This window comes from Homarus americanus, unplaced genomic scaffold (genome assembly GCF_018991925.1).
Source record: "Homarus americanus isolate GMGI-L3 unplaced genomic scaffold, GMGI_Hamer_2.0 scaffold49667, whole genome shotgun sequence".
Classification (NCBI taxonomy): Eukaryota; Metazoa; Arthropoda; class Malacostraca; order Decapoda; family Nephropidae; genus Homarus; species Homarus americanus.
The window spans coordinates 7,593,960-7,608,288 of record NW_024738608.1 but is presented as its reverse complement, the minus strand read 5'-3'; the positions used below and the strand labels follow the sequence as shown (position 1 = coordinate 7,608,288).

At 44.3% G+C, this 14,329-nt stretch overlaps 1 protein-coding gene across 1 annotated transcript in view; it reads left to right on the top strand.

The window, feature by feature from the left end:
• The first annotated feature begins 9,940 nt into the window (after positions 1-9,940).
• Positions 9,941-14,329, top strand: part of LOC121874230 (mucin-5AC-like) — a 29,839-nt gene continuing 25,450 nt past the window's right edge. Inside the window, exon 1 of the mRNA XM_042378292.1 lies at positions 9,941-10,021. Within this exon, the coding sequence (XP_042234226.1) occupies positions 9,998-10,021 (24 nt within the window). The 5' untranslated portion in view covers positions 9,941-9,997. The remainder of the gene's footprint in view (positions 10,022-14,329) is intronic.

The following is a 14,329-nucleotide window of genomic DNA, read 5'->3' as shown; positions in this document are numbered from 1 at the left end:
AGCATCCTGCATTCAGTGTCGTATGGGTATAGTTCCTGGTCGACTATTACTGGACTTGTTTTAATCTTGGCTATTGGTATTATCTTGAATTTGTTCTTATTTGTCCTGATTTTCCATTTTTTCTCAAAATCATTTATGTTTTTTATCGCTCTTACCGTGTAGAGTGCCATAAATTGAGTTGATTTTCCTGGGTATGATACTATTTGAGTAATATCATCAGCAAACATTACATATTCGCTAAAGGGGGTAGGTTGAGGTGTGTCTGAAGTATAAATTGTATATAGTGTTGGAGAAAGGCATCCTCCTTGAGGTACTCCACTCTCAAGATTAAACATAGTTCCCATAAAGTTTCCAATTTGAATTTGTGCTCTCCTATCATCTAAATAGTTACACAATATTCTTAGCAAGTATTCGTTAAGTCCCAGTTTTAATATTTTATATTTCAAGCCTAAATGCCAAACTTTATCAAAAGCCTTAGAAACATCCCTTAAAATTATATTGATCTGGTTACCCTTGCTTTTTTCTATTGCAATTATTTCCGTTATTGTAGCTATTGCAGTTAGGGTATTTCTATTGGGCATAAATCCATGTTGTCTGTTGTTAGTTTTCCCATGTTGTGTTAAAAAGGCTATAAGTCTTGAATTTAATATTTTTTCCAATAGTTTCCCGGTAATTTCTAATAAAGATATTGGCCTGTAGTTTAATATTTCCTTATTGTCCTTACCCTCCTTAGGAATAAATATCATTTTAGCATATTTTAGTTTGTCTGGAAAGTAACCAGTTATTAAGCATGCGTTATAAATGTTTAATAGTGTATTTAAAATGTTTTCAGGTAGATTCATGATCATATTTCGTGTAATACCTGTGAGCCCAGGGGCTTTTTCCTTAAATTTCCTCAGACAGTGCATCATTTCTCCCATGGTTATTATTTGATTATTAGGTAATAAGTTATAGTCTATATATTGCCTTGGGGTGATTCTATGTATTTGTCTTCCCATTTCTTCTTCTATCCTTTCTTCGTGTTCACTATCAAAATCTTCATTTTCCTCATCTTATATTTTAAAAACTTTTACCCATTCCCTTTTGAATGCTGACTCTTGCTCATTTTCCTCGTGCAATTTTGTTCCATTTTGGTCTTTAATGTATGGTGTTTTTTGCTTGTTGTGCCCCATCATCTTGTTTATGGAAGTCCAAAATGTTTTTGTGTCTTTAGTCATGTCAGCCGCCATTATAATATCATTCCATTATTTATTGTTTGCTTCCTTACATGCGTCTCTTAATTTTATCTGTAGTGCTATCTGTGTCGTATATAGCCATCTGTTACTGCCGTGTCTTTCCATATACCTGTTTATTTCATTGTAATGAAGTACCAGATTTCAGAAGGGCAAACTTTGACAGTTTAAAGAGGCAGCTGAGAGAAGGGGTGTCACGCTTGGCTGTGAACCTGACAGATGACTCCGACCTGATAACGAGATCTGAGATTGCCGAGTTCCACGACAATTTAAATAATGAGTTACTTAATGCACAAAGGCAGAACATACCATACAAAAAACTCAGATGAGACAAAAATGACCCTAAATGGATAAATAATTATTTAAAGAACATCATTGGCCAAAGGAAGGCTATAGGTAGAAGGATAAAGTGTGACGAAATTTACCTCCAGGATTATTATAAGATATTGGCGAGTAGGGTTAAAGCCGAGATAAGGAAAGCCAAGAGGAATAATGAGGTAAGGATAGCAAGGGAGGCGAAGACAAGCCCCAAAGGATTCTACCAAATGTATCAAACTAAAACACGAGAAAAGATTGGACCAATACTGTCAGATACCGGCGAGCTCACTGATAACGACGGAGAAATGAGCAATAATTTGAATAAATATTTTTCAACAGTTTTCACCACTGAAAATTTAAACATGATACCCGAGGCACCGACTTTATTCAGAGATAGTAAAGAAAACAAATTAAGCGAGATAGTAGTGACTAGTAACGATGTTAGTAAGCAAATAGACAAACTAAAGCCTAATAAGCCACCTGGTCCCAATGAGATATTTGCCAAAGTATTAAAGGAATGTAAGGAAGAGCTTAGTATGCCCTTAGCAAAGTTGTTTAACATGTCCTTAAAAACAGGTGTAGTACCAGAATCCTGGAGGATAGCGAATGTAATACCGATTTTCAAGAAGGGGGATAGATCACTATCCTCTATTTACCGCCCAATCAGTCTAACATCAATAGTAGGCAAATTGCTGGAAGCAATCATTTCAAACTCTATACGAAATCACCTGGAGAAGCACCGATTGATCAATGATTCCCAGCATGGCTTCACAAGCGGACGTTCTTGTCTAGCTAATCTATTAACATTCTTTTCATCAGTTTTCGAATCAGTGGACGAGGGGTACAATTATGATGTGGTATATCTCGACTTTAGCAAAGCCTTCGACAGAGTCCCCCACGAAAGACTAATTAGAAAGGTAGAAGCACATGGCATCAAAGGTAACATCCTTAAATGGATTAGGGCGTGGTTACAGGACAGGAAACAGCGAGTGAGCATTAACGGCACTAAGTCCCATTGGAGCAACGTCACAAGTGGAGTTCCCCAAGGCTCAGTTTTTGGACCATTATTATTTATTATATACATAAACGACATAGACAGCAACATAAGTAAATTTGCTGATGACACTAAAATAGGACGTGTTATTACATCTGACGAGGACTCCGCAAAACTACAGGAAGATCTAAACAAATTTTTCGAATGGTCTGAAAAATGGCAGATGAAACTCAACGTGGACAAATGTAAAGTACTCAGTATAGGAGATGTAAACAAGGAAACCAGATACCAGATGAACAACGATGCCATAGATAAATCCGACTGCGAGAGAGATTTAGGAGTAATGATAAGTAGGAACCTTAAGCCAAATAAACAATGTGTTTTTGCTCGTAACAAGGCTAATAAAGTACTTGGGTTCATACAAAGGAGTGTTAGTTACAAGACTAGGGAGGTCATCCTAAAACTGTATCTTGCGCTTGTGAGACCACACCTGGATTACGCAGTTCAGTTCTGGTCACCGTATTACAGGATGGATATGGAATCATTGGAAAGAATTCAGAGGAGTATGACAAGACTAATCCCGGGCATCAGGAACCTTGAGTATAGAGACAGGTTAAAGCATCTTAATTTGCACTCCTTCGAGAGACGTAGAGCGAGGGGCGACCTGATAGAGGTGCATAAGTGGAAGTCAGGGCTAAACAAAGGGGACATTACAAAGGTACTCAAACTGTCCAACCAGGAGCGAACTCATAACAATGATTTTAAACTAGACAAATTTAGATTTAGGCGTGAAATAGGTAAACACTGGTTTGGAAACAGAGTAGTGGATGAATGGAACAAGTTACCAAATATCATCATTAACTCGAATACGCTGAATAGCTTCAAACATAGGGTGGATGCTTATATGAGCAATAGGGGTTGGGTGTAAACGGGACTGCCCAGTATGGGCCAATAGGCCCGCTGCAGTTTCCTCCATTCTTATGTTCTTATGTTCTTATGTTCTTATTCCCTCTTCACTACTTTCTGATTGGGGGGGTTTGTCGGTAGTGGCTTGTGATTGGGTGACTTGCGCCTGACTGGTGGTTTCCGCTGGTTTATAGATCAGGTTGAAGATTTCCGATGAGGGGACGTCGTTGGGGAATTCCATGTCTGGGAGGTTATTTGCCGCAAACATTTCCTTTACCCTTTTAGCAAAGCATCCTGGTTTGGCAATATTCAAGGGGTTGGGCGTGTATTATTGCCGTCATGATTTTAACCGATAGTTGACTTCCCAGGTTGAACATTATAGGTTGAGCTGGGGGTTGTGAGGCTACCTTTTCAAGGAGTTTAGTTGTTTCCTTTGTTAATTTGGTTACAGCCGAGTAGGTCCTGTTTTGCTTTTCCTGTGCTCTTTCCTTTTCAATTTTCCTCTTTTCCTTTACAATCGCTTTCCTTGCTGGACAGCGTGCTGCCAGTGTTCTGTGGTCCCCTTGACAGTTCAGACACCTAGGAGTTTCACTGATTTTGCACTCCCGGAATGTATGCCCCTCCTCCCCGCATTCGGAGCAGTATTTTGTGTTTTTGTTCGGGCAGTCCATGGCTAAGTGGGTATACAGTATTTGTAGCAGTTCCAGCAAGGCGTGATGGGAAAAAATTCTTCCTCTTCAACTTGATTGCTACCTATATGGTAGTAGGAGAGACAGAATCCTTCCTGTATTGCTTTTTGTGCCATTCCTATGTCCTGAAACCTAATTTTCAGCATATATGGTAGTTAAGGTAGTTTAACTACCTCCTCTACTTTGGCCCATTGATTTCTTTGTTCCAGGTTACGTTTCAATTGTTGTTCGCTCGATTCTTCTGTGATGGTCCTGTCCAGTCTTTTAACTACTACAGTCTTCCTGGCTCTTAGTTGTGGTGGGATTACTACTTCGAATCGCTGTTTCTTCAATTCCTTCATGCTGTCGTTCGACAGTAGGGAGTCAACGTCTTCTTCTGTCAGGCAGAGGGCGATGAATGAATCCTTGGTTGTAATAAGGCTCGTGATCTTTAGTAGTAGTTTTGCGCCGAGCAGTTCGGCTAGTGAGCTCTTCCGTGGTTCGCTTACATCCCCATCAAGGGAGCGTATCCTTACCCTATGTGCCCTCATTGTAGAGGGGGCAAGGTGGACAAGCCACCTTTTGAGATACGTTAGGTAGCCTACCTAGCCTGGGTGAGTTAACCTACCACAGGAATTACAACACCTCCCACCACCTTTTGTCGGTCGAATGGCCGAAAGGTGGTGCCCGTGTATCTCTCCCAGAGCCCCGTCAAGGGAGCCTACTTCCCTAGTGTGTATCTAATCTGCTCACTTATAGGCGTGAGCCCTAGTGTACCTACTTGGGGGGGGGGGATACAGGATAGGCGACCCCCTTCCCGGGTGGACCCGCACGATCACGGTTTCCCAGGAAGGCTCGGCGGAGGGATGGTTCTGCTCCTTCTCCCTTTCGTGTTCACTAACTCCTGGGAGGGAGGTGAACATTTACAGGGAGGACCCAAGGACGAATACACCTCTAGGATGCAGGTACCCAGGCCAGAGCAAAATAGAAGGAAGAATAAAGGAAGAATAGCCACTGGTGCAAGAAACACCAGTGGGGTCGCGGCCTACGTCCGCTACAGGAAACCGTCGCAGAGCACCCAATCTGGGCCGCCTCTGATCAGGAGTCACCCCAGATCAGTGGGGAGGCACAGAGAGGGAGTTGTCAAAAACGAGCTTCCCAAGTGTAGAAGTGTTGGTTGGTGAGGTGATATTTTGCGTTCCGGTCGTCAACGGTAAGAGACAGGCTGAACACATGAACATGAAATGCTAGTGACAGGGGGAAAGGAGGTTCAGGGGAAGAATAAAGGGAGGATTGAAGTGAATTTTAGGAGGAGAGAATAGGTGCAGTGGCTAAACACCGCTTGCGTGAGGGAGTATAAGTTGGAGGCAGCAGCAACTCGCCTGGACGCGGCTAGGAGGCGGCAGGACAGAGTCGGGTTAGCGTCAGGTCAAGCGTCAGGTGTGTGTTGGGTTGTGTATGATATGGACACGAAGTAGTACCTTAAGCTGTGTATCCTTATATTACTCTTATTAATTATGTATAGTAAAGTATTACAGAACATGTATTAATCCTATGTAATATTTCCATTTATTGTGCACCATGTTATGTATATGAATTATCAAATTTATACTTTATGTATTCAGCTTGTGAATGCTGGCATCTGTACACGCCAGCGCGCAGTGATACATAGAGTGGAGACTACCAGTCCCTCAAGTGCGGAAGCGAGTTTCTTGGTCCATCTCTGTATATCTCCCATACGAGAATAAAAACCTATTTTTAAGATAACAAGTGTTTGTATACCCTCAGTAGTATAGAACATTTTGGAGGTATCAAAGACAAACATAGATGGCGCAGTGGATAGTTCTCAGTGAGATACAGTGGACCTAGCCTTCCCGCCCAGACTGTGTTAATGGCATCTCGTCTTCAGCTTCACCAAGGATTTACAACAACTACAAGCCTCTAGACTTACAGTGTTGTGAAGTGCTATGCTGTGTACAGTGCTGTGAAGTGAAGTGTTTTGTGAAGTGCTGTGTTGTGTATTTTAATCATAATTGTCTGTGCAAGTTGCGGTCAGATGACTAAGGGAGCTGGTCCAGCAGCACGTCCGCTCCCGTCTCTGGTCTGAGGGTAACTCAGGGACCAGCAAGCGACTCTGCCCAGTTGCCAGCACTCGCCAAGCCTCTCCCAGCAACCAGCCATACACACACACACGCATTCACAGACCCACCTTATATTAAATTCTTGCGAATTACTTCAGACTTCTGTAATTCTGTGCATAGATTACGAGGGGCTGACCCGGTCTTTTGCACAGATAGAGTACAGAAGCTGTCGGCATGTCTCACAGGGATCAAAATGATACCCTGGACGATGGGATTATGAGTTTAAGGCTCCCCACGCTCCCCACAGTGACAACGCCGAATCACCCACAGAATCTCCTCGTTCGTCGCGAGCAAGCTCCCCTGCGATGCATGCGTCCACAGATCTCCTTCAACTGATTAAGTGGATGGAAACTTCTCGACGCCAGGACGATATTGCAAGGAGAAATGAGGAAGAAATTCGGTAAAGGCAGTCTGAAAAACGGCTCCATGAAGAGGAACAAAGACGCAGAGAACTCGAAGATATACGTAGAAGTGAGGATGACCTGAGAAGAAGAGAGGATCAAGCCAGGTTTGAAGTCTTGATTTCTCTGTTAGCCTCCCCACAACGATCTACCATACAAGATTCGTCTACTACTACTAATGCTGATACGACTAGAGGGACTGGTACCTCATTTCCCAGAGTCGATTCAACAGTTCCCCAGAAGGCTGCAGCACAAACGCCTCCCTCTCTGAAGTCTGACTCTTCTTATCAGATACTTCGGGAATGGCGTCGACGTTGGCAAGACTATGCAACAATGGTTGACCTGTCAAGTTTACCACAGCCTAAACAGATGATACAGCTTCGTATGTGCTTGTCCTTAGAGACACAACGTACTCTCGAGCACACACTTCAAGTGCCTCCTACGACAACTCTGACGGTAGAGGCCGTGCTCGACAAGTTACAGGAACATGTTAAGGGACAGCGCAACGAAGCACTCAGAAGAAGAGAACTCCTCCAATGTAAGCAGCTTGATGGAGAATCTTTTGATGCATTTTTTGTAAGACTCAAGAGATGTTCAGAGGAAGTTGATGTTTGTCCTGGACTTTCTCAAGTCTGTGAAGAGACACAACTTAAGACAATCATTTTAACGGGTGTTCGAGATGAAGAGCTAGTTCAGCGTCTCATTTCACTTGACCCCACTTCCTCCCTTCAAGATGTAGTCACAAAATGTCGAGGGTACGAGGCCGCCAGGTGTGCGACTTCAGCTTTACGTTCACAACCTGACCAGGTGAGGGTGGTGTCTTCCTACAGAAAGGGTAAGAAGCAGCAAGGTAACCCCACCCCTCACCCTCCAGCTACACCTTCAGCAGCAGCTTTGTGTAACAGCTGCGCGAGACAGCATGATGCCTCCCAGTGCCCAGCTGCTCAAAGCGTGTGCAGAAGTTGCGACCGCCAGGGTCACTGGGCTTACACAGTCAAGTGCCCTGCTAGCAAAGTTCAGTGTAGACTTTGTGGTCGTGTGGGCCATTATGACAAATGTTGTCGTAAGAAGACACAAAAAGGACACCACCTAGGATCCAAGAAGTCATCCTCAGGTAATGCTGGCGCGCCCCCTCCTTCTGGCAAGCATCAAGACGCTGTGTCCAGTCGTTCCTGCCGTCGTGTACATTGTTCCACAGACACGACGCCCCAGCACATCAGTGTCGTCATTTCTTACGGTAACTTGTCATCCAGTCTTCAGATGTTACCTGACACCGGTGCTGACGTCTCAGTAATTGGTCCACAACACTTAGCAAGTTTGGGAATACCCCTGAGCAACCTACTGCCCCCTCCTCAGACAACGAAACTGACAGCTGATGGTTCCAAGATGGCTCCAGCTTTGGGATCTTTCTGGGCTACTCTTACCTTTGGTAAGCAGTCTTGCTCAGCCCGGATTGATGTTCATGATGGAATCCCGACTCCACTTTTATCATATGGCCATTGTCAAGAGTTGGCCATTATTTCCAAGGAATTCCCCAAACCTATCTTAAAGGTCACCCATGTCAACAGGTTGAAGGAATTCCCTATCTCTACTAACACGTCCCCTTCTGATGCAAGAGCTTACCTTCTCAAGGAGTTTGCTGACGTGTTGGTTACGAAGAAATCTTTAGGATCCACACCACTCAAGCCGATGGTGGGTCCACCTATGAAGATTCATCTTAAGGATGGTGCCACACCTTTTGCCATCCACACCCCTCGTTTGATTCCTCACGCCTACAAGGAGCTAGTTAGACAAGAGCTTGACTCCATGGTTGCTCAGGGAATCAAGCCGGCCGGAGACGAACCTTCACCTTGGTGCCACCCTCTCGTCCCCGTCGCCAAACCTCGTGGTGGAGTACGGATCACCACCGATCTGTCGAAACTTAACCAGCAAGTTTCCCGTCCAGCCCACCCTTCACCCACACCCTTCGCAGCTGTTCGAAATGTAGACCCGAAGGCGAAGTTTTTTACAACGATGGACGCCTTATGTGGTTATTGGCAGATCGAGTTGGCCGAAGAAGACCAACACTTGACTACTTTCATCACACCATATGGAAGATATCAGTATTGCAGAGACCCCATGGGATTTGCCACTACGGGCGATGCATTCTGTCAACGTGGTGACGCGGCCCTTCAAGGAGTCACGAATTGTGTCAAGGTGGTTGATGATATTTTACTCCATGACGAAGACTACTGTGACCACCTCTCCCGAGTATATGAAGTTCTCACCAGATGTCGAAAGTACGGGATTACCCTCAACGCTGACAAGTTTGTAGTCGCCGCTCCATCAGTGAACTTCTGTGGGTACACTCTCTCAGCATCAGGTATCGCAGCTGACCCGGAGAAATTAAGTGGCAGTAGGCATGTTGTGTGTGTGTGTGTGTGTGTGTGTGTGTGTGTGTGGTAGGGGGTGTGTATCTGCGTGTGTGTGGGGGGTGTAGGTGTGTGTGTGTGTGTGTGTGTGTGTGTGTGTGTGTGTATGTGTGTGTGTGGTAGGAGGCGTGTGTGTGTGTGTGGCAGGAGGCATGTTGTGTTTGTATGTGGTAGGAGGTGTGTATCTGCGTGTGTGGGGGTGTAGGTGTGTATGTGTGTGTGTATGTGTGGTGGAGGCGTGTGTGTGGTAGGAGGCGCGTATGTGTGTGTGTGCAGTAGCATGTTGTGTGTGTGTGTGTGTGTGCGTGTTGTGGAGGCGTGTGTGTGTGTGGTGGGAGGCGTGTGTGTGGTAGGAGGCGCGTATGTGTGTGTGTGGCAGTGCATGTTGTGTGTGTGTGTGTGTGCGTGTTGTAGGGCGTGTGTGTGTGTGTGGTGGGAGGCGTGTGTGTTTGTGTGTGTCTGTGTGTGTGTGTCTGTGTGGTAGGAGGCGTGTGTGTCTGTGGTAGGAGGCGTGTATGTGTGTGTAGGAGGCGTGTGTGTGTGTGTGGTGGGAGCGTGTGTGTGTGGTAGGAGGTGTGTGTGTGTGTGTGTGTGTGAGGTGCGTATATGTATGTGTGGTGGAGGCTTGTGTGTGGTGGAGGCGTGTGTGTGTGTGATAGGAGGCATGTGTGTGGTGGGAGGCGCTTGTGTCTGTGTGCGTGTGTGTGTGGTAGGAGGCATGTGTGTGTGTGTGTGTAGAGGCGTGCCGGATGACTCAGAGGCAAGCAGTCGGCGCCAGAGAGAGAGAGAGAGAGAGAGAGAGAGAGAGTGCCAGAGAAGGAGGGAGGGGGGAGGGGGAGGTGGTGGTGCCAGGCTGGGCATCTGGCTGGCAGTCTCTCAAGCCTCAGTGTCGTGTACCAGTGTGAGGAGATACTATACCCCACCCCATGCGTCTCTACACCCCAGCCAAGGTACCGTAAGCTATAACTCCACCTCTAACTCCAAGCGATAACTCAACCTCTAACTCTAAGCGATAACTCAACCTGTAACTCCAAGCTATAGCTCCACCTCTAACTCCAAGCTATAGCTCCACCTCTAACTCCAAGCTATAGCTCCACCTCTAACTCCAAGCTATAACTCCACCTCTAACTCCAACCTATAACTCCAAGCGATAACTCCACCTCTAACTCTAAGCTATAACTCCACCTCTAACTCTAAGATATAACTCCACCTCTAACTCTAAGCTATAACTCCACCTCTAACTCTAAGCTATAACTCCACCTGTAACCTTCACTAGTACCTGTAGTCTTGACCTGTAACCTTCACCAGTACCTGTAATCTTGACCTGTAACCTTCACTAGTACCTGTAGTCTTAACCTGTAACCTTCACTAGTACCTGTAGTCTTGACCTGTAACCTTCACTTGTACCTGTAGTCTTGACCTGTAACCTTCACCAGTACCTGTAATCTTGACTTGTAACCTTCACTAGTACCTGTAGTCTTGACCTGTAGCCTTCACTTGTACCTGTAGTCTTGACCTGTAACCTTCACCAGTACCTGTAATCTTGACTTGTAACCTTCACTAGTACCTGTAGTCTTGACCTGTAACCTTCACTTGTACCTGTAGTCTTGACCTGTAACCTTCACCAGTACCTGTAATCTTGACTTGTAACCTTCACTAGTACCTGTAGTCTTGACCTGTAGCCTTCACTTGTACCTGTAGTTTTGACATGTAGTTTTTAAATCACATCTCTCCTTGACGACTGGCATGTGTGTGTGTGTGTGTGTGTGTGTGTGTGTGTGTGCAAGGCTATATCGCCCCTGTCTATCTACTGTAGATGCTGTATATACGTGTATGTCTGGTTATGTGTGCACTTCTGCGGGTTTGTGTATGTATGTATGTATGTATGCATGTATGTATGTATGTATGTATGTACTGTATGTATGTATTTCTGAGTGTTGTATAGCAAGTAGGTCAGGGTGTTGTGTATGTGTGTATGTGTCAAGGTGTGTGTGTGTGTGTGTGTATGTGTCAAAGTGTGTCAAGGTGTGTGTGTGTGTGTGTGTGTGTGTGTGTGTGTGTCAGCTATGTATGTGTGTGTGCCTGGGTGTTCTGTGTGTGTGTGTGTGTGTGTGTGTGTGTGTGTGTCAGCAGCTATGTATGTGTGTGTGCCTGGGTGTTCTGTGTGTGTGTGTGTGTGTGTGTGTCAGCAGCTATGTATGTGTGTGTGCCTGGGTGTTCTGTGTGTGTGTGGGTATACGTCTACGTGTTGTGTATGGTGCATGTAAATCAGAGTTTGTGTTTTATGTACTGTACAGAATGGTCCCCCTCAAAAAATCCCAATTTATTTTGTTGCTAGAAAAACGTCCACCCAGAAATTAAAAAAATAAATAAATAAACAAATAAATAATATTATCGAGCTTAGGTGATAAGAGAGACGTAATAAAACCAACTGTCTCTCACCATTTCAAATCTAACCTAACCTAACCTAATCTAACCTAACCTAATCTAACCTAACCGAACATGTCTTCAGAAACCATTGTAACATCAGCCATTACAGTAAGGTTCTCGGGATCTTGAAAGTCTGTTATTATTGTAAACCTCAGACTCTACAAAGGCTCACACAAACAAGTCTAACCAACGGTGTATTTGATGCGACGAGTCTGTTGGTGGCCTGGTGTCTGCTTGCAACATAGTCCAGTCTAAGCGATTTGGCACGCGCGTCAAGGTAAAGCCTGAACAATGTTTGCATAGTAACACCGAAATTCATCTGTGTTTGAGAATGTCACATCTGAGCGAGGGTTAGGTTAGGTTAGGTTATGAGGGATACCGAGTCTGGGACCGGTATGTGTGCATGTATGTGTGGTTATCAGGCTGTTATGTATGTACAGTATGCGTGTGTGTGTCTGTTTGTTAGTTTGTTGTATATATGTGTGCGTGCATATGACAGTGTGTGTGTGTGTGTGTGTGTTCGCGCATGTGTGTATCTACCTACAGTATATGTATGTGCGTATGTACGACAGGGAGCTGTGCATATATGTATACATGTACTGTATGTTAGGGAACTTATATATATATATATATATATATATATATATATATATATATATATATATATATATATATATATATATATATATATATATATATATATATACACGTCAGGGTGTTGTGTATCTATGAATGCCAGGGTATTTTGTGTGTATGTATCACTAAGCATCAGGGCGCTGTGTAGGTGTAGTGAGTGGAAAACGGCACATACAAGCCTGACCTCACTCGACTTCAGTACTGAGAATGGATCCAGTTTATGTCTACAGTAGTCTCGTTATTGTGTATTATTATTATTATTATTATTTCTCTCGTTCTTACTCGAGTACTAATTCGTCTGTTATTGAGAAAAACAAACAAAAACAACCTGATATAGTTAGTTAAATATTCCATCCTACGCTATCATAGCCCCCCATTCTATTGTCCGGTTGATATGAAATAAAGGTAATGACTGTGGGTTTATGTAAAGAAATGTTTGAAGTAAAAAAAAATGACCTTCGAAGATACACTCATGGATTAATCATTCACATAATAGAAAACATGAGGGCCTCAAACACTTGGGATGGGAGCCAGCGAGACCCAACACAAGGGCGGGTGACTGTAAACACTTCATGGAGATTATTCATATTCTCGGTAGTCTTTTTGTGTGTAGAGCCGGTGTGCGCTGCTGTTTTTTGTCCATATCACAAGATGTTATTTAACTAGGTTATTAAAGCCGCCGTTCACCTGTATGTGAAAACAAGGAAACTAGTATAGGTAGTGTTGGTGAAAATCTCAATCGGATGGTAAATTGTGAGTACTGTAGATGCAGGTGTTTTGGTGGATGATGTACTCAGGGGATGCTAAAGTAAAACTAGTGTTGTTGTCTTAATGGAAATGAAAACGGTTATGAAAGTTTGGTTTAAAAAATTTAAATAGGTTGGTTAAGATGATGGGACAGTTAAATATTGGTCCGGCACTCTCGGACAACACTGTGTTAAAGACAACTTACAATAATCCTCACCTCGACAAACTCGTAACTAATTATGAGGAATTGCAATTTCCATTTTTTTACCTTTACGTAACTTTTTCCAATAAATATTGTTTTGAACTTCCAAACCGCTAAGTTCATCCCACGCTACTTCTGGCGCTTGATCTGATGTTTACAAACAAACGCTTCCCAGCAGCCGTTCTACACGTACGACCACTTTCAGTGACTGTGACTGTTGCCTTATGTTTTATCAAAGATAAGATGAACAACCTAGCCTACCAACCAAAGGATGGAAGTACATTATTTTTAACTTAGGCCTTAATTCTTCACTACAAACTGAACATCCAAGCACTTTACTCCCACAATTTGAACATTTTGCATTTTCCGAAAAATTACAACGGAATTTAAGTTATTAGTTGTAAATGTATGTGTTTTACTTAATAGAGATGTGAGACCTCTTGGGTTACTAGGAAAATAAAAATAATGAAGGAAGTTAAACAAGATTCGAAACGCATTTCAAAACTCGTTAAGCGCATGACAAAGGTTTATTGAGAGGGAACCGATAAGGTGCTCTTGGTTCGTTGAGAAGGTGGCTCAGGGACTTTGAGATTGGTGAGAAATAGAGAAGAATCCACCAAGATATATGACAACCTTTAAAGCGGTTTTTGAAGCCCGACAGTTCCGCCGCGCAGACAGTTATTAAGGATTATGATGGATAGGTGGTTGTGGTGGTGGTGGACAGGTGGTTGTGGTGGTAGGGAACAGGTGGTTGTGGTGGTAGGGGACAGGTGGTTGTGGTGGTGGCGGACAGGTGGTTGTGGTGGTAGGGGACAGGTGGTTGTGGTGGTGGTGGTGAACAAGTGGTTGAATTGGTAGGGGACAGGTGGTTGTGGTGGTAGGGGACAGGTGGTTGTGGTGGTGATGGACGAATGGTTGTGTGGTGGTGGTGGGCAGGTGGTTGAGGTGATAAACAGGTGGTTGTGGTGGGTGGTAAGCAGGTGGTTGTAGCGGTGGGGGGACAGTTGGTTGTGGTGGTGATGGAAGGTGGTTTGGTGGACAGGTGGTTATAGTGGTAGGGGACAGGTGGTTGTAGTGGTAGGGGACAGGTGGCTGTGGTGGTGGGCAGGTGTGGTTGTAGTGGTGTTGGACAGATGGTTGTGGTGGTGATGGGCAGGTGGCTGTGGTGGTAGACAGGTGGTTGTGGTGATATACAGGGGATGTGGTGGTGGTGGACAGGTGGCTGTGGTGGTAGTGGACAGGT